The sequence below is a fragment of the Vigna unguiculata genome, chromosome 7 (genome assembly GCF_037176805.1).
Source record: "Vigna unguiculata cultivar grain cowpea cultivar isolate G323 ecotype 2 chromosome 7, ASM3717680v1, whole genome shotgun sequence".
Taxonomy (NCBI): Eukaryota; Viridiplantae; Streptophyta; class Magnoliopsida; order Fabales; family Fabaceae; genus Vigna; species Vigna unguiculata.
In genome coordinates, this window is record NC_140798.1 from 10341532 (window position 1) to 10365784 (window position 24253).

The window sequence follows — 24253 nt, forward strand, 5'->3', positions numbered from 1 at the left end:
AGTTGAAATTGCTCATCCAAATTTATTTTTTCCAGCCACCAGTGTTTTGTTTTAGTCATGCTTAGAAGTTTAGGGTACGTTTGTTGTGCATTTTCTATTTTCTTTGATATTTGACAGTATAATCTACCGTGGTTCAAAATTCTTAAAAATATTAAAATATTAAATTTAAATTTAGTAATTCATTCGACAATTTTAAACACTTATTTATTATGGGTTTCATTAATTATTTGTACGAGTCAAGGGTATGTTTTAAAATAAAATTAGTTGTCATTCAGTGTTTGTTATAGGATTTTGTGTTAAATATTTTCTTGAAAGAAGTGATTTACGATGAAGAACAAATAACACTATCATATTACTAGTGAAAAGCATAGGGTGACCAGATAAATGTATAAGAACTCGATCGAATAAAAAAAATAATAAAACAAATATAATTATAGGTCTATATATTAATTAATTAAGACTGAACTATTAATTAAGTCTTTTACTATACTAAAACGTGATCATATTTTAAATTATACTAATTTAATAAAAAGATCACGTTAAATTTATTCAATAAATATTTGATATTAATTAAATTAATTATAAATATAAGAATCTGAAGTGTAAATATGATATTTACATTCATAAACTTTTTAAACGTAATAAATAAGATTGAAAAAATTGTTACAAAATTTTGACCCAACGGTGATGATATTGAAAGGCTGCAGCGATAGCAGTAGCTGTAGTGCAGAACTGGCATTCGTCTCGTTTTCGGGATATGTTGGTGGCTCCTAACTTCTCCACAATGATTCTTCAACACCACCAACCGCAGAGACAGCCTTAAACACTTCGACACACATAAAACTTTTGGTCTCATCCTTCTAAATCCACAACAACAACAACCAGATTTCTACTATGGGCATACTCTACGACGACGTGGTGATCATAAGCCAACCACAAAAAGACGGCGACCCAACTGTTCTCACTGTCAATTGCCCTGACAAAACTGGTCTGGGATGTGATTTGTGCCGTATCATACTTTTCTTTGGTCTCAACATACTCAGAGGAGGTACCCATCTAATAAAAATCTCTTTTTTTATTTTTTTAATTTCAACTTCAACTGATTCTTTTTTAATTTTTTGATGTTGTGGAATGAAGATGTTTCAACGGATGGAAAATGGTGCTACATAGTTTTCTGGGTGGTTGGGAAACACAAGACGAGGTGGAGTTTGCTGAAGACGAGGCTGATTGAGGCATGTCCTTCTTGCTCCTCGGCTTCTGGAATCTCTTATTATCGATCTGAGTTGCAGCCCTCCAAGCCCCCTGATGTCTTTCTTTTGAATTTTTGCTGTCATGACCGGAAAGGGCTTTTGCATGGTAATTTTCGGAATTTAAGTCATGAGTTTTTTTGCACTCTACATGTATGATGTATTGCTTTTTGATGATTGAGCAATTGGACGCTTTGGGATTGTTTCTGTTGTTTCTGTTGATAATCTTTATTGTTTCTGTTGAAAAGCCTGTTTTTAAACTGCCGTACTGATTCATGATATTGCAAGATATTGTAGAGAAATGTGTTGTGGTGTGTTTTCAATTGTGGTTGTGATGCCGTTTTGGTGAGTCCATGGTCGAAATTGCAAATGCACACCGTTATTTAACTCCTTGCGTATTAAGATCAAGAACCAACACTTTGGGGCTTCATTTTATGATAAGGCCATAGGTTGATGTTATTCTGATTCTAAAGCTTCATTGTGCACTTACTATTCATTGATTGGAAGTTATTTTTGTTTTTTTTTAAATTGTTATTTTGACATTGATGTTTTGTGGAACTGGTAGACAGAGCAAAATGACTGAATGTGTTTATAATGGTAGCAGATGTTACTGAGGTTCTTTGTGAGTTAGAACTTACTATAAAGAAAGTGAAGGTATCTACTACACCTGATGGCAAAGTGATGGATCTGTTTTTCATCACAGATACCAGGTTTTCATTTTATATTTGCTTTCCTCTAGCTGTTCGTTGATTTCTGTTGAAACTTCTTGATCTATTTGTTAAGACTGCAGTGTGCAAATTACTTTTGCCATTTTGAACGAAATTAACATACATGGTTTGGAGATGAAAAGGAAATTAATCACTTGAACTCCAATTTCCCAATGTTTTTTATATGAGAATGAAAGTTTATTTGATGATATGTCCCATTTGATGAAAATTTCATTTTCATCCCCTTTGAGAGTTTATTCCTTAATCTTGCATCCATATCAGAGAACTTCTACACACAAAGAAGAGAAAGGACGAAACAATTGAACATCTAACAGAGATTTTGGGGGATGCCATCATTTCTATTGACATAGATTTGGTTGGCCCAGAAATTACAGCTTGTACCCAGGCATCTCCATTACTTCCAACTGCAATCACAGAAGATGCCTTTGATTTGGAATTGCCCGATTCGGCTCGGGGAGGAACTCTGAGGTCAGATTATGTTTCTGTAATGATGGACAATACGCTTAGTCCTGCTCACACCCTTGTCCAAATTATGTGCCAAGATCACAAAGGTCTACTTTATGACATCATGAGAACTCTGAAAGACTACAACATTCAGGTACAGAAATTTGAAATCTTTATAATACTACAATTCTTAGAGTTGATTTTATGCTGCTATAAATTGATTTGTCAGCAGACACTAGACTCCATTTCATCTTGAATTTGTAGCTTTTGTACTCATATTACCAAAAAATGAAATTTCACTTTCTTCCTACTGAGGCTATTTGCCTTTGTTTTTCTACGCTTCATGAACACTGGCATACATATACTTGATCATCTTTAGCATCCTAAGGGGTACAACCTTATTTTTCCTTCAACCAGATTTCTTATGGGCGTTTCACTACAAAACCTAGAGGGAAATGTGAGATTGACTTGTTCATCATGCAAGCAGATGGCAAAAAGATTGTTGACCCACACAAGCAGAATTCATTGTCATCACGCCTTAGAATGGAACTATTTCGACCACTCAGAGTAACCATTGTGAGTAGGGGCCCGGATACCGAGCTTCTGGTCGCAAATCCGGTGGAGTTATCTGGCAAGGGCCGGCCTCTTGTTTTCTATGATATCACTCTTGCACTCAAAATGCTAGGCATTTGCATCTTTTCGGTAATCACTGATCTTAACACACATCCTACTGTTTAGAGAACTCATAATTTGAATTTCCTCCATGTCATAACTTCCCACTTTCTTGAATCATGTTCTTTGCTCACAAACGGTTGGAGATAAATCAAACTATAGTTTATAGAATATAAGTGGGGACAGACCTTATCTTAATACAAAACCGGCTTAGTAAATTGAGGTTTGTCCCTACTTATATATTATAACTTGGTTTTATTTTTGGCTGAGATGTGATATCCGACACAAGCAGACACTTCAGTTTTACTAGATTTCACATACTTTCATGTGGTTCATTATCATAACAGGCTAAAGTTGGAAGACACGTAATTGGAGATCGTGAGTGGGAGGTTTATAGAGTCTTGCTTGATGAAGGGGAGGGGCTATCTTTTCCAAAGAACAAGATTGAGGAGGGAGTTTGGAAAATGGTGATGGGTTGGGAGTAACCCATGGTTGCCATATTCTGATTGCATCCTTTGGATTAGATCATCCTCTCTACCTGTGTACAGATAGCTGTGTCTAATATGTTGTTGTTAGGAGTAATTGTGAAATATGTCGTATGCTAAAGTGGTTTTGCCACCATACTTTTGAGTTTTTCTATAATTCTAACTTATTGTATATAAATGAAAAGGCAGAAACAAGTAGAAGACTTTGGAGAAGGGAGTTTTGCTGAGGGTTTTTAATTATAAATGAAAATTAAATGTAACATTTTAAGGTGATTATTATACCTGTCCTTGTAATAAATCTCTAACCTTAACATAGTTTTAAATATTAATTACCCAAATCACATTCAAATTTGAAGATATATTATTGAAGAAATAAGTGATTGAATTAGTTGAAATGTTGATAAGGTGTCCCTACAAGCAAGATATCAATTAAAGAAAGGAAATTAGGATTTTTTTTTTCTCTAATTTGAAAATCTTAAATTTATGATAATTCATTATTTTCTTGCTTTATATACAACGACTCTTAAGTATCGTTTGCCAACGGATATTGGTAATTGGATGCTGCAAACTTGCAACTATTTTCTTGTTCAAGATATAATTAATGAACATTAAATTTTATAAAAATTTATAGTTAAACCGTAACATAATTTATTTGAATTAATGTTAACAAAAATTAAAATATAATTAGATGTAAAAAAAGTTAATTAATAGAAAATAGAATATTATTTGTTTGTTAATTTAAGTTTTATTTTTTCATTTAGTAATATTTTAAGTTTTAGTAATATTAAAATTTAACTATTTTATTCTTTAATTAATTTTTAACTTTTTTTTTGTGTGTAACAAATAAATTATCAATTGAAGATGTATAACACTCACAAGCATTTATATTCTCAAAACAAAGTAAAATTGTATCAATAATTATTGGGTCTTGCTAACCATTAGTTTTATTTTATTTAAAAGACAAAAATGTCCATAAATATTTCTCTAATAAAATTAAAAAATAATTAAATAATAAAATAATTATATTTTAGTGTTGTTAAAAATTTAAATATAATTAATCATAAAAAGTTTAAATTAATAGAAAAACCAATCTAAAATAGTGTTAAACATTAACAAAGTTTACAAAAAAAAAATAAAAAAATAAAGTATCAATTTAAAATTTCATTGGATTTATAAAATGCTTATTTCGATTGTTTAGAGATTTCAAAGAATATTTTTGTTTTTATAAAATCTGTTATATGCATTTATATTATTTTAATTAATGAAATTAATTATTCTAACTTTCAATATAAAAATAATATAACTAATGTACATTAATTATTCTTTAACTAGTGCGGTAAGAGCAAGGGTTAGTCTTCTTCATAATTATTAAGGTTAGAATTCATTTAATGTCACAATTAACTATGAACTTTTACAAAATTCGATATTCATTAATTAGACTTTGAATCCATAACACTGGTTAGCATTCTCTTTCCTAATTTTCAAGGAACCTTTGTAAAATTCGATATTCATTAATTAGACTTTGAATCCATAACATTGGTTAGCATTCTCTTTCCTAATTTTCAAGGAACCTTTTTGATTAAAAGTAGGTTGGTGTACCTTAAACTGTTTATAAATAATTAAATATTGTGGTAAAATTTTATATAAACTCATTCATATAATTTAGGAAAACTTATGAAAGTAAGGTAATTAATCGAAATGGACACTTTTTAAAAAAGACTTAATTACTCGGATGATCCCAACTTTGGTAGGAATATGTCAATTTGGTCCCGCTTTTAAGAAAATTTTAATTTCATCACAACTTTTGAAAAAATGCCTCAATTAGGTTTCTTTAAAAAAAATTACTAACGACATTAACAATGTACCATGTGTAAATCTGTGAATTTGTTTTAAATTTTTAAAAATTTTAAAATTGTTTACAAAAGATTTTGTTGTCACTTACTTGTCAGGTCCATGGTGTGACAGATGACACTGTTAGTGTCACGTGACAAGACAATGTCATGTGTCGGTGCCACTGCCAAGTATCTTGATTTCAACTTAGTCCATATATATGTCTCTTTGATTCATTTTAGTCCATACTTTTATTTTTTTGGTTCAATTTAGTCCTATTTTTTTTTTCAAAATAGAGTAATATTGTCTCTCTCCAATTTGAGACCAAATTTATTATTTGTATAAACGTTATACTAATATTTTTTTATTAAAAATGACTTTTTAACATATTACATTATTGTGTATTATAAACTCATGTTTTCTTAATCACCCAACTTTTTTTCAAGATTAAACAATATTGTATCTCTCCATTTTGAGATCAAATTTATTATTTATATAAATGTTATAATAATATTTTTTTATTAAAAATTAATTTTTAACATATTATATTATTGTATATTATTAACTCATGTTTTGTTATTCATTACTTTTTTTTTCAAAATAGAACAATATTGTCTCTCTCCAATTTGAGACCAAATTTATTATTTGTATGAATGTTATACTAATATTTTTTTTATTAAAAATGACTTTTTAACATATTACATTATGTATATTATTAACCCATATTTTGTTAATAATTTCATTTACCACTCAATTTTAATATAATATCAACACAAAATTTTGTAAAAATATTTAGACATAATTAATTTTAATCTTATGAAAAAAATGGATTAAAAAAACAAATTTCAATTATTAAAAAAAATTGGGACAAAATTAAATCAAAGTGACATTAGTAGGGATTAAATTGAATAATATATATATATATATATATACATATATATATATACATATATATATATATATATATATATATATATATGGATTAATTTGAAATCAAACATTTCATAATGGCAGTGACACGTGGCATTGTCCTGCCACGTGGAACTAATAATGCCATGTGTCATACCAAGGATATGACACGTGGAAACAAATTTTTTTGCAAAAGAACAATTTAAAAATTTTAAAAAAATTAAAAAAAATCACATATTAATACATGACATGTCGTTAACATGTTAGTAATTTTTTTTAAAAATGACCTAATTGAGATAATTTTTCAAAAGTTAGGACGCAATTGAAACTTTTTTATAAGCGGAGACTAAATTGACACACCCCTACCAAAGTGAGGATCATCCGAGTAATTAAGCCTTTAAAAACTTACTTATATAAATAAGTTGTGTTCGTATGATACAACTTCATTATTAAAAAATTGTATTACCTAAACATGATTTTGCTTATGTGAAGTAATGTTTGATCAACACAATTATTCTATTGGTACCAGAGTTGTGGTAAAAAACCTTGAATTTTTTTTATCAACTTAACAAAATGGATGTTGGAGAATCCATACATAAGAATAACTAACCTACCACCATGTTTTTAAATGCAGGGTTTCAGGTTGTGAACAAGTGTGACTACATTATGTGACTAGGGATTTTAGGGACACTGAATGTGAACCACAAACTTTTAATTTTCAAAAGGGTAGAGTGAAGAAGTTAAGGTTAAATTTCAAAACTCATAAGGTCATTTTTGTCATTTCAAATATTTGAGGGGGAGTAGGTTGAAATTTGAGGGGGTGCGAGAAGCTATTGCCTACTTCCAATCCATTTAAATGGATTTATCTCACATCCAAATCTATATTTTTGGATTTTAAATCAAACCTTCTTAATTGGATTTGGAGTGGGTTTAGATTGGATCACTTTTTGGATTTTGAGAATCCAAAATTAAGGTGCGTCTAAGTTGACTTAAGGTGGTTAAGGATCAGGTCGAACCAAGTCAACCTAGGGTCAAGGTCGAGCATAATCGACCTAGGTAAAGTCGAGTCTACCCAAGCTAAAGATTAATCCGAGTCGTGTCGGGTTGAAGAATCAAGTTAAGTTGGTCTAGATTGAAAGTCAAGATGTGTTTGTCTAGGCTAAAGATTGAGATAAGTCGACCAAAGCTAAAGATCTAGACAAGTGAGCCATGACTGTAAGACAAGCGAAGTTGGTATAGGTCGTAGTTCAAGCGGAGATGTCTTGGATCAAAGTTCAAGTCGAATCAGATCGGGTTGAAGGTTGAGCCAAATAGGTTGGCAGAAGGTTAAGTCGAGTCGACCTAGGCCGAAATTTGACCGAGTTAGCCCAAGTCAAATTTTAATAGAGTTAGCTTTGGCCAATTGTCCACTAAGTCAGCCTAAGCTAAAGGTTGATCGAGTCAAATCCCAAAAAAAGGTCGACTAAGTTGGTGTAAGGTCCTCGATGTCTAATTCTACGCTCTTAATCTTTCGAAAGCGAGTCATAGATGCATGGAGTAAATGTGTGTTGTAGTGGTTTTCTTGTATGTATGGTGATATGTATGCTTGTTGCTTTATAATTGTATATGTCATTATGATTGTGTATATGTAGGTATGTCATTCTTCAAGTTATCTTACCATTTATTTTTTTGTGGTGTTTGTTTTATCTTACCATTTCTAGTGGATGCAACACTGTGCTGGTGCCCAAAGCTCTTTATGTGTGGTTCTATGACTAGAAAGAAAATACCCTTTGAAAAAATTAGAAGAGGAAGGAGATGTGTAGTGATATTAGAGCTTTTTTGGGTGAAGGAGATGTTAGATGCCATGTTGTGCATGAAAAATAACCCAATACTTTCTATACTAGTTCTGGTTTTAACCGGTATAAAAATTGAAAACTTTATATACCCTTTGTAATCTATATAGATTCTGAAATTGACATAAATATTTTTTTATAGATTCTGAAATCAGCATAAATATTTTTTTTAACCAGTTTACTGATAGATAATTATTAAGGCTTTGTTCCTCTTAAAACTTTTATGTATTACCTTACCAACTGTTCCTGCAGAGAATAAACAAGATAAGTTAGGCACAAGCGTCACCTTACCCATGTAGTCCGCTATCTCCTCAGTTGGTCTCTTCCTGGTTGGTACATATCGGTTTGGACCCAGGAGGGGTGACCTGCAGAAGGGACTCTGAAGCTCAAGTGAGTCAAAACTCTCAAAAAGTCAAATCAGTGATTAATGAATGCGTACCTTTAATTACTGGGGTCCACGCGTATTTATAGAGCATTAATGATGTCTGGTTCTCCCGTGGGCCGGGCCTTGACTTGGGCTCTAGCTTGGGCTGTGAATGGGCCTGGGCCCTAACCCAGGCCGTTAAGGCCTATTGAACGCAAGGGCTTTCATTTTACTAAGTCTTCAAGCGCGGTCTGATCCGTTTACTTCTTGACTTGTCGGATGTCGTCCTCGGTCGTATACTGTCCTAGGTTGTCCGCTTTGTTGTTACTTTAGCCTTTATTCAGTTATGAGTATGAATCTATGCTGGCCCAAGTCGTGTACTTGGGTTGTTTCTGGCATATATGTGAGGGTTGTCATTTATATGGTTAAGTTGACCAGGTCCAGTACACCAACTTTTTGTAAAATTTTAAATACGGTAAAGGACGAAATGAAATGCACATGAGTATGACATTTTGTTTTGCTCTTGATATCTAATATATATACAAGTGTTATACGATACACTTGATTCCGTTTAAACTAGATGCATTGTTGAACTGTGGCTAAATACCTTATTAAGGTAACACTGGTTCCGGAGTGTTACATGAGCCTTTTAGAGTTTTTTGATATTATATGTATTAAATCATACTTTGTTGCTTTTCAAATCATTGTTATCTACTATTTATTATTAATTAATGCTCTTTTCAAATTTATGAAATTTTAAGCTAATCTATACAAAATACAACTCCCACCTATTTATTTTCATTAAACGAAATGATATTTTAGTAACAATAAAAAATTAAACATAATATTTTTATATAATATCGTTAATTGAAATTGATTGTTTCATTTAAAATCGGCTAGCTTTTATCATATTCTAGATTGAAGATCTAAGAATTGTTAATCAAAACACCAAGAACTCAATTATATTTGTTTCGGTTGAATTAAATTCATAAACTGATTAAAAACAAGCACTATAATATTGACATGTGGGTATTTTAGCACTTCCTTTTGATATAAGTATACGATATATATAATTTGGATAGATATGAGAATAAAAAAAATCCGGTGAAACCGATATTTTTGGATTTTAATTTTTGTTTTTGTTTTGAAATGTCATTATCATATTGAAGCTCCATGTGCAATGATACAAATGAAATGATTATTTTGATGCTTGTGGTAGATATTTTGGTGCCCTGCGTTCATATTTTGCTTGTGGAACTGGTTCATTAAAAGGTAAGAAATTACCAAGTCACCAATTTTATAGAGTGAGTTTGGCAAGTAGTGCAAAGAAGTTGTGAATGATTGCAGGGTCCATCCACAATGAGATGAATGATACCGAAAAGAAAAACAAAGAGGGGTTGCATTATTATCTCTTTTTGAATTATAGAGTGACCAATTTAAACCACCAATGATTGCAAAGAAGAATTCAACATGGTTGATTGTGTAATTATAGATAACTAGACTTTCCAGTATATTCCCAATTTGTGGAAGATGCCAGCCACCACACCCCAGAAAGTGATTTCTGCAAATATGACATATAACAGAGTTCCCAACCTCTCTGAATGCCAAACATTGATAAACACATGATTCTCAATCCAGTTTACCTGATTCATGGTTTTCATATGCCATCAAAATTGTCAGCGATTCTAGCCACTTCTTCGTCAAATCTAACTTATGAAATAGATTATAAAAGTAATTCAAATAACATATCTACTTACTTGTATATTATATATTTATCTTAAACTTAATTAATAATTTTATCTATACATTGAGATTTTTAATTTGTTTTGGTCTTTATATTTTTATTTTTGACTCAAGTACTTATTTTTTTAAAGTGATTTAATTGAGTAAAAAAAAAATACTCAATTCATTAAATTGATGATAATGTTATCGGAAAGTATCCGTATCAAAATCCGAGTCTGACCAATATTAAAATTTAGGTTATTTTAACTTGAAAGGTGTCATATGTCAAATTCAGAAGAGTTTTAAAATAAAAGATATCTAGATTTTGACACGAGATAAATCTAGATATTTAAAAACGATACTTCTAAGTAACGTTAATGTCAATTTAACATAAGACATCATACTGAATTTTTCTAAAAAATAAGAACTAAATTAAATAAAAAACAAATATAAGAGACTCATCAAATATAAAGAACTCATTAAATATTTATCTAAGATCAAATTACTAAAAAAATCTTTCTCTAGATTTGAGATATCGAACAATTTTAATATTTTAAAAATAATAGTTTTACTCTCCATGTTTAGTGAATTTCATTATTCATCCTATCTTATCTTTTCTATCTTTTCTATCTGTGATGAAATTTACCAAATATAAAAAGATAACCTCAAAATCAAGATTTGTGAAATCTAACGAGTAAGACTGATTATGACAGAAGACAGAAAAATATAGGAACTTAAAAAACATGCTTTATCTGAAAACAAGTTAGAAAGATATGATTGGTGAATTAAAGTGAAAAGATAAGGTTCTTACTAGTGAGTTATCTGGATCCTTGTAATACCATCCATTTACAAATGCTGCAAAGATGCCCTGTGCTGCCATAACAAACACCAGCATTGCATTCATTCCAATCCATTCCAAGAGCAAGAATGGAGTACGAAGCTTCCAAACATCTATCTGTTTCATTTTTCAGAAATACTATATAAGAATCATTATGAAATGGAACTATAAGTTAGGAAAATAACTAACATCTGAAATTAAGCAATCAGATTAATATATTTACCAGCAAGTAGAGTACAGAAAAGACAATTCCAGCTGCCCCAGCTGTGAAACAAACATAGCTCAAGCTGTATAGTTGCTTGTTGATTGGGATTGCTGCCATATTCAAATCTTTTGTCACATATTTTCACCAAATAAATATACATATATATTTATAGTTGGGGATTTAAAATCATAAGATATGTGACATGTATTAGTCTTACCATGAGTAAAATGAAGGATGAGGCCTATGGTGAATAAGACAAACCCTAGTGAGAGCCATTGCTTGAGCCTTTCGGAATGACCCTGAGAACAAGTACAAATTTACAAGAGAAAAACTTAGTGTGTGAACAAGTAGAAGAAGGTATGAGACATTATTGCGTTAAGTGTGTAACCTTGAAGTGAATCAAGACATGCCCATAGTGGATGCCAATGACACCAGAGAGGATAGCTGATATGGAACTATACACATAGAGAAGAACAGAACAATTTCAAAATATTTTCAAATTAATTATTGATTATTAATTTTATTTTCCGATTCAAATTAATTTTATTCATATAATCAACATATCAACTAAACTACAGAATAGTAAATAAATATTAATATTACGTTAAAAACATTAATGTTAGTTAAAGAATTAACGAATATATCAATGTATGGGGATAAACCTCAACAAGCCCTCCGGTTCAAAAGGAGCACGACACCATGATGGAGCGTTTTTAAGGAATGGGCCTTCAGCTGGAGAACTTAGTGTGCATTCCTGTAAAATGTTTTGGTAAAAAAATACATCATTGATTATTCATATGAGAAGAATTCATACAAATATCTTGAGGAACGTGTAAAATTTTTTTATATAGTTGTTCTTCCATAATTTTACCCGATGCGGGACTTGAACTTAAACTTATGGTTAACTCGGAGTAAACTGACCTTTGAGCGTGTCCAAACAGGCTGGGAATAGAGATGATTAACGCCCCAAACCTGTCTATCTACGTAGCCAACAGCGTTACATGCAGGACCTAGGTGTCCTCGCATTCCACATTGGATCTACAATCAGGAAACTCGCATCAACAAAACAACATAAACCTAGTAAAACAATATTAGTATCTAGACAGAGATTATGTTTGTACTGTGTATCTCTTTGCTTCCTGGCTGTTATAATCCACGAAACTCCAATCTGGAACGTAGAGGCTCAAGGTTGTAACCATGTAAATCACAAAGGCCACAAACCCACCAAACCTATGTAACACAAATATGTCTGCCATAAGTCATAGCAAAGAATGTAATTAAACTTTAAACATTGCAGTGTGGTTTTTGAGAATGAAATATGTTGCTTTCCTCACCATTGCCATTGATAAGCACTAAAAATGGAAAGCTGTCCCGGCTTCAGGGAAGAGGGTCTAAGCTTGGTGGTGTATGTCTCTATCAGCGCAACAACACAGTATACAAGGGCTATTCTCTGAATACACACAATATGCAGAATCATGGTTACTCAAGAACTGAGTTGTTCAAATTTATCATAATGGAATTTATGTTGTCGGCCTGTATTAATTTGAGTTAAATATGTTTTTAATATTTAAGTTTGGATGTAAAATTAAAATTTGTTATAATCTCAAATTTTAACGTAGTTTGATCTTCAAACTTTAAAAATGAATAATTTTTTTTATGTTAAATTTTTTGTGAGTTAAACGATATTTTATGATGACGTTTGAGTTGTTTATTTTATTTGACACATTTAAATTCAAATGACAATTTAAAACTCTGTTTAACATAATAAAAAAAGTTGATATGGTTGGATTAAAAAGATTATGTTAATTCATTTTTTAACTCTGTGAACTCAAATATATTCAAGTTTGGAATTGGAAAAAAATTCATTTTTACATCAAAATTCAAGAACTAGAAGTATTCAATCCTATTAAATTAGGTTCGTCCAAACCTGGAGAATGCCACACCATCGTATAAATCTCATGTCAACTCCATATGAGAGATCATCAGGTGCATGAGAATATCCACCTGCGAGTCCAATTCATCAATGCTGTGAATAATCTAACTCTGGTGGTTGAAGTATGTGAGTTATTATTGTAAATTGTTTACCACATGTACTGTAATTGAATTCAATTACAATGAATAACAAAAAGAGATGGGTTTGCATGATATGCATTGATGGTCCTACTGAAATTTCTGTGGCATTAATGGTAAATTAAATATATGCTTCAAAGTTTCATTTATTGGCAAATGGTCTAGTACCTCTACAACTTCAAAATCAAAATCAAAATCTCTGTTGTCAAGTTTGAGTTTAGTCTTGTGCACTAAATACCTTAAAAAAGTGAGCTAGAGAAGTTTTGTTACCTTGCAAAAGAACTCCCCAGAAGAGAAGTTTCAGTGTCCTAAGGATTATCTTCTTCACAGCATCCCTAACCTTGGGGATTCTCTGTGTTTTCACAAGTTTAAACCACAAAATTAGAAATGAAACAAGAGCCAACCATACACAACATCTTATAACAATATCATTCAGAAATGTTTCGAAACGTTCAATAGTCTCGGATCGTTCAGGAATAGAGATCAAAACAAAATCGTGACGAAATTCTTAAATGATATAAGACTATTGGATGTAGTAGAAAAAGAAAAAACAAGCCTCTTGAAGACCTTGAGTGCGAGAGCTATAGCAACTCCAACAATGAAAAGAAAGAAAGGCATAACGAAATCAGCCAATGTACATCCATTCCAAGGGGAGTGATCAATGTGTGGATAAGCTCCACCAGCATCATCTACTAGTACCATCACCTGCACATTTAGCATAGGTAACACAATCATACTCATATACATAAACCATCCTTTAATTACAAATTATGTAACACTAACCACTATGGTGAGACCCCTAAATGCATCAAGGGTTGCAACTCTTTTTGTCTTTTGCTTCACCGATGGTTGCTCTTGCTCCACTATTTGTTCAATGGAATCTCCATCACCATTATGCGGAGTGCTGAACCCTTCTTCCATTCTTTTAGCTTCATCCATGATACAACATTCACAATTTTTATCGAACCCTTTTATAACTCTTCCTCTTTTGGTGAAATTAATCAATACACTTAGTTGCCAATACTCAAGGGTGTAGGTGTAGGACACATATATATATACACACACGTCCACAAGAGACAGAAAAAGGGTCTTTGGTAGAAAGACAGAAAATGGAACCACATTCTCGTTTGACTGAGAAACTCCGTACGTGAAATGCATGCCTTAATTTTAGCATCATATCTTATGCGGGTGTTTTGAGAAAAGATTACTCATACAATATTAATGAAATATGAATCTAATTCATACATAAAGAATTTACACATCTCTTAACTCAAAACTTTAAAACAATAAGATCATAAATTTTCATTTTTTATGTTCAATTTTTTTATTAACGTAAGATTTAGACTTATATTTAAATTCCAAAAATAATATATTTAAAATTATTTAATTAGAAAAATTCTGCATAAAATAGTTTAATCATAAATCTTTTAAACAAACAAATAAAATAATCATGAATCAACTAACAAGGTGGTGCGTGTTAAAGAGTGTAACTGGTATTTTGTTTTTTGTTCCCTGCTAGAGAAACCAGAATTGCAGTAATATAATCTAATTGTCAATCTCTCACGACAAAAACACCTCTGTCCTTTTGACCAAAATTCGTTAACACTTTGGTTCATTTGATGTGTGCGTAGATTACCAAGTACGGTTTTTTTTGTTAGGATGATTTATTTTATGGACCGAATCTTGGATTGAAATATCTAATCTTTAAAATGACATACTCTTAACATCACTTTCATTCCATTTATACTAAAATTATAAATTTTTGTTAGGATACAATAATAACACAGGGGAAAATCATATTTTGATTCCCACAATTTGACTCTCATTTTATATTTTTTTATGTGACTTAGTGTGTGACATTGATTGATGTAGCACTACAAGAAAAGTCATGATTAGAGTCCCAATAAAACCCACCCCAAAGTAAAGAAGCAAACGCTAATGTGTCAATGAGTTTTCGACCCTTGCCATGTACAAGTAAGCTTTTCAATATTTGAGTGCGCTTTAACAATTGGAAGCAAATTAGATACGGTCAGACCCATTCAAAGGCAATTCTCATTTTTTGTGTAGCTTCATTTTTGCGTCCCAACTACCTGGCACCACCATCTCTATTAATTTAAAATAAAAACTTGCAATGGCCATGTCCTTTATAAATATATTTTTTTAAAATTATTATGATGAGTAGAGTCGGTTAAACCATTTGTAAACGCATGCTAACTTTTTGTTAATAATATATTTTGTAGTGTGGTATTAGCTTCCACATAACCCTCATGAAATGTTTTTTTTTTTAAAAAATTAATTTATTAGGTAGCGTGGGTTTGGCCGTCTTTAGGCCATGCTAACTTAATTTTTTAAATTAATTTATTAATTAGAGACGGCCTAGCCATTTCTTGGCCCACTTTAACTTTTTTTTTTAATTATTTATCTTGTAGCAACGGCTTGGCCGTTTCCAAGCTCACGCTAACCATTGCTTGTTACTGTGCGTTCAATTTAAAATAACGGAAACCAAAATCTAAAAATATGCATATCTGCCAAACAAGACCAAATACCCAAAATTATACCACATACAACTCAATATGCAATCACATAAAAAATTATAGATCCAAATTTCAACATCCATTATACCATTCCAAATTCAAAATCATTTACACCAAATACAACTTAGTATTCAATAACTCAATAACCTGAGAAGACTCAAAATTAATTATACCATTTAAGATTCAAAGATATGTCTAGAAATAAACAACTTCAACCCACATTATAAGAGACTATGGTTCTACAAATTCCAAATGACAAACATATGTTTGGAAATAAACAAGTTTAGCCCATTAAACCAAAAAAGAGTGCATTGTAATGCCTCTACAAATTTCAAAATGACATATAATTGCATAAAGACCTAACCAAAAAGTGTTTCTAAATATTACATAGCGTTTCAAAAGTAGGTTCCATTGGGCTTGAAGATGGTGGGCTTGGAGTGGGTGAAGTGTATGACCTACAAAAGTAATGAAATAACTAAAATAAATTAGGTAGCACAAAATGTAGCAAATAGAACGGAATGTACAAGTTAAAAAAATAGTTTTACATGTGAATTAATTTATCTCACATTGGAGACGAACTTCAAGAAAGGAGGTGGTCATCGTGGTCTTCAACATAGTCAGGATGGACTTCACTGGGACCCGTTGAAGCAATGGCGGAGCCACGATGGGGCAGGGAGGTGCCTCGGCCCCCTCCAATTTTTTTAATTTTTTAAAATTATATATATTTAGAATTTTTAAATTATATATATTTTTAAAATTTTTAAATTATAGTTATCACTTTAAATTAGATAACAGTATACCAAAAATTAATGAAAATTAAATTAGGTATTTTTTTATTTCTTTTATAAAGTACAACATTTAATGTTAATAAATAATACAATATAAATTTGAATATAATAAAATAAAATTTTTAAGATAATTTGTATTTTCTTTTCACATTGTTTTTTGAGTTTTTTTACTTATTGTACTCATATCTCATCTTTACCTGATTTCTTCTGTTATTGAATAAAAAAAACTTAAAACAGAAACTTATTATTTATGTCCTCATTTTTTTCATATCTTTTCTTATTCTTAAAGAAAAAAAAATATTTTGTCTCACTTAGGTAGTGCAATAATTATTTAATATTTAGCCATTTTTTTTATCTCATTACCCTTTTGTATATCCATTTTTTATGAATATAGAAGAGCAAGTAATGTATTATGTGATTTTTTATAGATGATTTTTAATTGTAACTCGATCATCATACTTTTTTTAGTAATTATGTCTCTTAATTTTTTATTATATTATACTAAAAAAAATTTGGTCTTAAACTTGTTTTATAGATAGGCATATTGATAAAAAATAAAAGAATAAATTCATTTTTAAAATTGATAAAAAAGAAGGGAATATGAGAACAAGACAATAAGGTTGCTTATAGCATAAGCATAACAATGATGAAATGAAAGTTTGTGATGACTTTTGAATTGATATGTGCACATTAGTAAAATGGAAAATGAATATTTTACATATAATATGATTATTTACATTGAACAAAAAAATAGCTGAAAAATTTAGTTATTATTCAATTATTTGATAAGTTAAAAAATATGAAAAAACGAATGACAATCATTTAGATATGTGTATTTTCTGTTATAATTATAACTATATTAAATTATGTATTAATTTTAAGTGAATGAGTGACCAAAATGTTAAATATATAAATTTTAAGTATATTATTTTGGCTCCCCCATAAATCTTAGTCAAGATCCGCCACTACGTTAAAGTGTTGCGAACATTTCGGTCCTGCATCATCACCATTTCTTGACGTATCAACCTCAGTGTGTCTTCCACTTGTGCATACTTTTGCATTGCCACATTAGCAGTTTTTTGTGCTTGCTCGACTTGTTGACGGAGTCGTTCATTCTCAGCATAGTGGTCAATATAATCCGTGGCAGCAGTTACAAAGAGGGGTTGACTAAGGGATGACACTCCATGGCAAATGTTGGAAGCCAAGTTAGCAGTTCCATAAACCCTACCTTTACTCTTGCCTCCAACAACATCCTTCCAACACTGAATTTTTGTTACTGCATTTAATTGTTGGGGCTCAGATGCTGATATGGAACTCTCTACATGAATGGTTCTCAACCGCTCATGATATATTTATCATATCATTCAAATATATGGTAACATGACTCTCTTTTTTCAAAATATTCCCTTATTTTTCTTATATCTATCAATATTATTTAAACATATATTTATATTATTCACATATTTGAATAAAATCAGAAATGGTTGATATTTTTTGTCCATCATGAATAAGAAGAAGAAAAGAGTAATAGTAAGAAGCGTATTTGAAGTGACGAAAATAGATAATTAGATTTTATGGTTTTGAGAATTTAAGAGAAAACATGGAATTGGGTTCAAATGAAAGGATTGGGGGCAGAGGTGGGGTTTGGTGGGTGTGTGTTTCTAGGCTCTAAGTTGTTGTTCCTGTATTGTTATTGCAAAGGGAAGCTTCGGATTTTGAGGTGCATGAACCATTCATTGTTTTGAACAGAAAATGCATATGTATCTTTCATCATCTTTCTCACTTTTCAATTTCCTCCATATCTCATATCTTCCATCACTCTTCTCTCCCCTCCCAACTCTTCATATATGAAACCACACGTGTAGTTTCATGTTTCATTGTGTAAAAGATATTCTTTTTTATATTATTCTTTTGCCATATTCATGTTTTTCAATTAAAGAAGTGGTTTCAATGCCAGGTTCAGAAAATACAAAGTCTTGAAAAACTAGAACTTGGTAAAAAAACAACCCTTGGTGATAAAATTCTTAGATTACTTAAGAGAGAACAAAATTCTTGGTGACCTTTATCTTACAACCAACATGAAATAATGTGACTTACAACTCACTTCATAATTCTTATTCATATTCCCAGTTGCAGGTTGTACTAGAGTGTTTACCCACATCCTAAATTATTAAAAAAAAAATCAAATGCAATTAAAATTCAAATGTAATTAAAATTCACTTTAACCAAACCAGCCTTAGAACTCTCGAGCAGTGGAAGAATAATGTGAAATAGAAAGTGAAAGTGTAATTTAAAGTAAAGAATGAGAGGAAAAGTGGAGGGATGAAAGATGACTATATACAAGTGTTTTCCTATGTTGCAAGGTATTTGTAACATCCCTAAGAAATATTACTTAAATAAATAAAGATAGGAAAATAAAACGGCACGATATTATTGTTCCCACGCGGGAAAATTTAAAATGTTTAAACATTTTCGCACGCAACATCTCTCAGAATCCAGGTAAACCCCTGGGTCAACAATTACATGTTTAATGGTTAATAAAGAATTTGATTGTTTAGGTTTGAACCCATAACCCAACAATTACCAAGTCAAATGCACAACCAATTCAACCAATCATGTTTTCACCCATATGTAAGAACAAATGAAATAAATGCACACCATTGTCCCTACATAAGTCTCATGCCTTTCTCTTTCACCCAGACAACTCCTCACCGTTTTCTATATACCCACTCTTTCATTCACCACAAATAAAAACAAATTATTCTCTCTTCTGAAACTATTTCCTAAACTTTTCCTTGGCATGGAGAAACAATGCAAGACTACACTAAATTTCCCATTGGCACATTGTCAAACACAAACCACACACCCTCAACAAAAATGGGAATCACAATACCCTCAAACAATAATTTCAAAACATGAAAAACATCATTCAGATTCATGGTTGACCATCATAACCCCAAAAGAAAAAAAACAAATGAGGGTTTATGGGACATAATGCTTACCTAAATGCATACCTCACAGAGGCACAAACTCGTGAACCAGTCTTCGAAGCTCGAAGCTGCAACCTACTACGGCGAAACGTGAAGCCTTTATTCAAGATTGTGTTGCGCAAAGAAGACTAAAAGTTGGAGCGGGAAATGTTGAAACTGGGAAGTAAAGAGAGAGAAAAATGGCTGAAAATGAGATAAAAGAGTGGAATGTGAAAATATGGGAGGCGGCAAAGTGCGAGAAGTAAGAGAAAGTAGTGCAGCTTTCTTGAATAAAATAATACATTGTATTTGCTACAACACAACTTTCAACTTTTCTATAATAAAATAATATTTCAATTTTATGTTCCCTTTTGCGTCGGACAAACCCTTATACCCAAATTAATAGCTAGCGTGGGCTCAGCCCACGCTATACCATCCCTAATATAATGTACTTCTTATACAATGACACGTGGCTTAATAATGAAATTTTGGAAATTTAATATAACTGTGCGACTTGTTATGTAGGCCACTAATACATGTGGTGCACCTTTTTGTGATTTATTTTTTTCTTTTTCTTTTTTATAATGAACGCTGATGGACTGCTATTTGCTTCCTACACCATGTCAAGCTAATATATGGAAGCTATTTTCATGTTTTCTTGTAGTGATTGTTCTACGATGTTAAAGAATGAAACTCAACTTTAATCATACGAAATTAATTTGCAAAATAAGATTTACCATTATTTATATAACATAATATATATATATATATATATATATATATATATATATTGCAAAAGTAGTTGCACCGAGAGCGTGCGTGATTTGCGTGATTTTTTCATTCACTTTCGGATGTAAATATGGTGCACTATTGCAACCATATAATTTAAACTGAATAATTAATCACTACACTGAATAATTATTTTTTGTCACTAAATTAGTCACTCATAAAATATTTTCTTGAAGTTTTAATATAATTCAAATTAAGAAAATAAAGTTTACAAATGTATACTCGTATTTTCTAAATATATGTCAATTATAAAGATTAATTAAGTTAAGAAGAAGGGTTGTGGATGATCCCAATTCCTTTTTCTTTTGGTGACAAATTATTGAAAGTTGGAAAGCATTTCTGCGTCTAAATTTCAATTATGCTATCCAAGTCAATCCTATTTTGTTAGCAATTGCAGTAACAACATTTTTCGCAATCTTGATCATTTCGCTTATAGAATTATTAGACATTAACTGTACATCACCAACTATTTAAATATTATAATGTTAAAAAGTTATTTCCCTTTTGAAAAGTTCCGAAGCCTGTATTCTTTTTACGTTTGGATGAGAGAACAAAGTGGAAAATTAAAAAAAGAAAAGAAAAATAGGATAAAAAGTTGAGTAGTTTGATGAAAGAATAAAAGAGTGAAAAGACAAAAAAAAAAAAAGAGTAAAATGTTGTACGAGTTTTGATTGACGTAATAAAAATAATATATGTATATATATATAGAAATAATTTATAAAATACTTTTTTTAAGAAATAACTTTATATAAAAACATAACAATATAAATTAGTGTTAAAACAAATTTTAAATTAAAATAACTTTTTTTATTAAATTTTAATTAATATAAAATTATATCAAAATAAAAATATATTAATATAAATAAATTTACAAAGTATCAAATTTAAAATTAGTTCATTTTATTTAATTTATTATTTTCATATTTTATTTTCTTATGTATTATAATAAATTAACTATTAATAAAACAGTAAATTAAATTATTTTATTTTCTATTTCAATACTTTTTTACTTAATTATTTATTTTATTCTAATATAAACATATTAATAATATAATTGTTAATAAATTTTTAACCTATATAGTTTAAGAGTAAATAATAACAAAGTATTTAAGAATATGATTTAAAACTTAATTAATTAGATTCTAAATATTTTAAACTTATTTGTTACCGAAAATCCAAAGATTAACAAAATGAAAAGTAAATTGGTTTATAATATTTCAGATCTTTGGTTTCCCATAAAAGAAGTTATTTTCAGATAAATGTAATCTTTTAAACATCTAGAAGAGAAATTCTCACTTAATTGAATCATGTGTTGTTTCAAATTTTGCCTTTACAACAATAAAACTTTCTTTTTTTTTCTTCTGACCTCCTCAATTACTTCATTTACTTAAAAACAATATAGATCGATATTTTTAATAAGAAGTATAATATCTAAAATATTGTTTAAAAGATTACATAAAGACATGTATTTGAAGTAATTTGAACTTTTAATTAAGACAATTTAAAAGAAAAAAAAAAGAGAAATAGAAATATAAAAGGTAAGTTGAGAAAAAATATAAAAAATAAATTGGAATATATAGTTGTTTGTAGAGTAAAGATTAGTAAAAATGGAATAGAAAATTAGTTTTAAATAAAATTATGCAATTTTTACACTAGTCTTCTGATCAATAACGTTTGACATATTTCGTATAATTGTCGATTAGTTTAGTTGATATAAAAAAAAAAATGCATACTTTTCACTCTCTTTTTTTGTCAGAGGATTCACTAAACTTCTTACACACATTCTATATCATATCTATTAATTCAAACAACCAATCTTTATTAATAGTCAAATCCAAACGTGTCCCACTTTACATAAGAAAAATATTATCAAAAAGTTCACATCATGCATGTTTGACCCCAAATTAAGGGAAGGAGTCAAACAATCTTTAATTAAGAAATGAGTTTGTGCGTAAAAGAAGGAAAACATATTTGAAAAGAAATTAAAAAGTTATAAACATAAATATTTAGTAGATAATGTGTTAAAGCATCTTTAAAATATAAAATAACAAAAAATGGATACGTTCCGTTTAAAACTTGGTAGTAGTAATAAGTTAATAATTGTATAAGTGAGCATGAAATTAGTGGTCGTAGCACAATGTGTGGATTTGACCATTGCCCACATCTTCGTTTGACCGTTGTTATTCGATCAAGAGAAAGGATAATAATGATTACATTAGCTCCATTATGCTTAATTTCACCAACTAATCTTACTCTTACTTTGGATCTTCATTGTTTGCAATTAATATTCAATTGCTCACAAATCCACAAAGTTTGTTTTATAAAGTTAATAAAAAAAAGTAGAATAAAAATTCGAAAGAATTTATTGAAAAATGATGTAAGGTATAAACAGTTTCTTCCCAAATAATTCTAGACGCAAAAAAAGTAAAAAAAAAAAATAGTTTTTCTATAAACTAACTAAATTATTTTTTACATAAGTTAATTTATGAACATTTTCTCATGTAACTTTCATTTTTTTTATTTGGCGTGTGTAATTCTAGACACAAAAAAGTAAAAAAAATGGAATTAGTTTTTCTATAAACTAACTAAATTAATTTTTACATAAGTTAATTTATAAACATTTCTCATGTAACTTTCATTTTTTTTATTTGGGGTGTGTGCAAGATATCATTAATAAATGGTTAAGTATCTTTCTTAGTCTCTTAACTTGTATGCGAAATTAGAATTTGTTTCTTTCGAATAATTAATACAAAATTGATATTCATATTTTAACGGATGGAATCCATCCTCCAGAGCCAATGACGTTAACTTTTAGTTGACATATCTAACAACCTGAGTGCTTCTCTCTTTATTCTTCTTAATGCATGCATGGGAGAGGGTTTACCTTATTGAATAAGAGCAATATGGTTTTCTTGCAATCTGCCTTTGATAAAGAAAAGTACTCTCTAAAGCCAGAAGCAATGCAACTTCAACAATTTCTATGCACACTGATTAAACCACCTGATGAAGGATTGTCCCCAACCAAGGATGGAGGCACATGTTTAAGAAGACTAAACATGTTTAGAAAGGAAGTTCACTAATCCTTCATCCCTTTCATTTGTGTTTGTTATTTTTGATTCCCTAAGTTGACTTAGTTGAATAAACCTTAGTTGACTTGTTGACCTTTGACTAGGTTTGACTTGTTGACTAGAGTTGACTTGACTTAAGCCAACATGCTAATCTATGTTTATTTGCTTTGTAGGTTAATTATGAGTAAGAAAGCAATGCTAGGTGTCGCATGATGATTGGTGATTGGGGAGCATAAATGATGTGGAAGAGAGAGTAAAGCAAAGGCATAAAGCATAAAGTAAAATGCATAAAGCAAGTGTACCTACGTACCTTTAGTCTCCTTTGTTTTTAGCACACTTTGGCCACTTTTTGGAGATATATGAGACACATTCTTGGTCTCCTTTTGTGCTAGAACGAAATTAGCCTTGCACAGACCATAGTTAGCTCTTTTGTCTTTCATTTTTGTAACCTTATTTGTCCTAGTTTCTAGAAGCTAGGGTTAAGTTTTTGTAGAGACATCCTAGGTATCTTTTATTTGCATAGAGGTCCCTAAACTCTTCTATATAAGGGGTGCTCCTAGACATGTAAAAGGGTTCAACATTTTGAAGTAAAAACACTCTTGTGTCTTAACCAATTCTGAGAGTTTCCTCCCTACGGAGTGAATACTTTTAAGCCTCATCTTGCATAGCAAGTGGCGGCACACATCCACTCATCTTCAAGGTTGCCATGGCTTCTAGCACTACAAAAAAAATTAATTTTAGTAAGGGTTATATTTGACA

The 24253-nt window shown here is 30.4% G+C and overlaps 2 protein-coding genes across 2 annotated transcripts; one reads left to right on the plus strand and one right to left on the minus strand.

Moving 5' to 3' along the window:
• The first annotated feature begins 676 nt into the window (after window positions 1-676).
• Window positions 677-3852, plus strand: LOC114191937 (ACT domain-containing protein ACR10-like). Its single transcript, XM_028081391.2, has 6 exons — window positions 677-1048; window positions 1138-1356; window positions 1852-1957; window positions 2237-2573; window positions 2837-3121; window positions 3439-3852. Exons 1-6 carry the CDS (start codon window positions 895-897, stop codon window positions 3574-3576), a joined length of 1239 nt encoding a protein of 412 aa, XP_027937192.1. The 5' UTR covers window positions 677-894; the 3' UTR covers window positions 3577-3852.
• A 5874-nt stretch (window positions 3853-9726) lies between these two features.
• On the minus strand, window positions 9727-20887 carry LOC114191147 (uncharacterized). The gene is made up of 14 exons (XM_085675340.1): window positions 20828-20887; window positions 14130-14183; window positions 13914-14051; window positions 13617-13698; window positions 13204-13280; window positions 12611-12726; window positions 12398-12506; window positions 12198-12314; window positions 11939-12030; window positions 11665-11731; window positions 11494-11575; window positions 11295-11386; window positions 11045-11188; window positions 9727-10154 (listed from the first exon to the last, which is right to left on the minus strand). Exons 1-14 carry the CDS (start codon window positions 20873-20875, stop codon window positions 10008-10010), a joined length of 1365 nt encoding a protein of 454 aa, XP_085531466.1. The 5' UTR covers window positions 20876-20887; the 3' UTR covers window positions 9727-10007.
• Between the last annotated feature and the right edge of the window lie 3366 nt (window positions 20888-24253).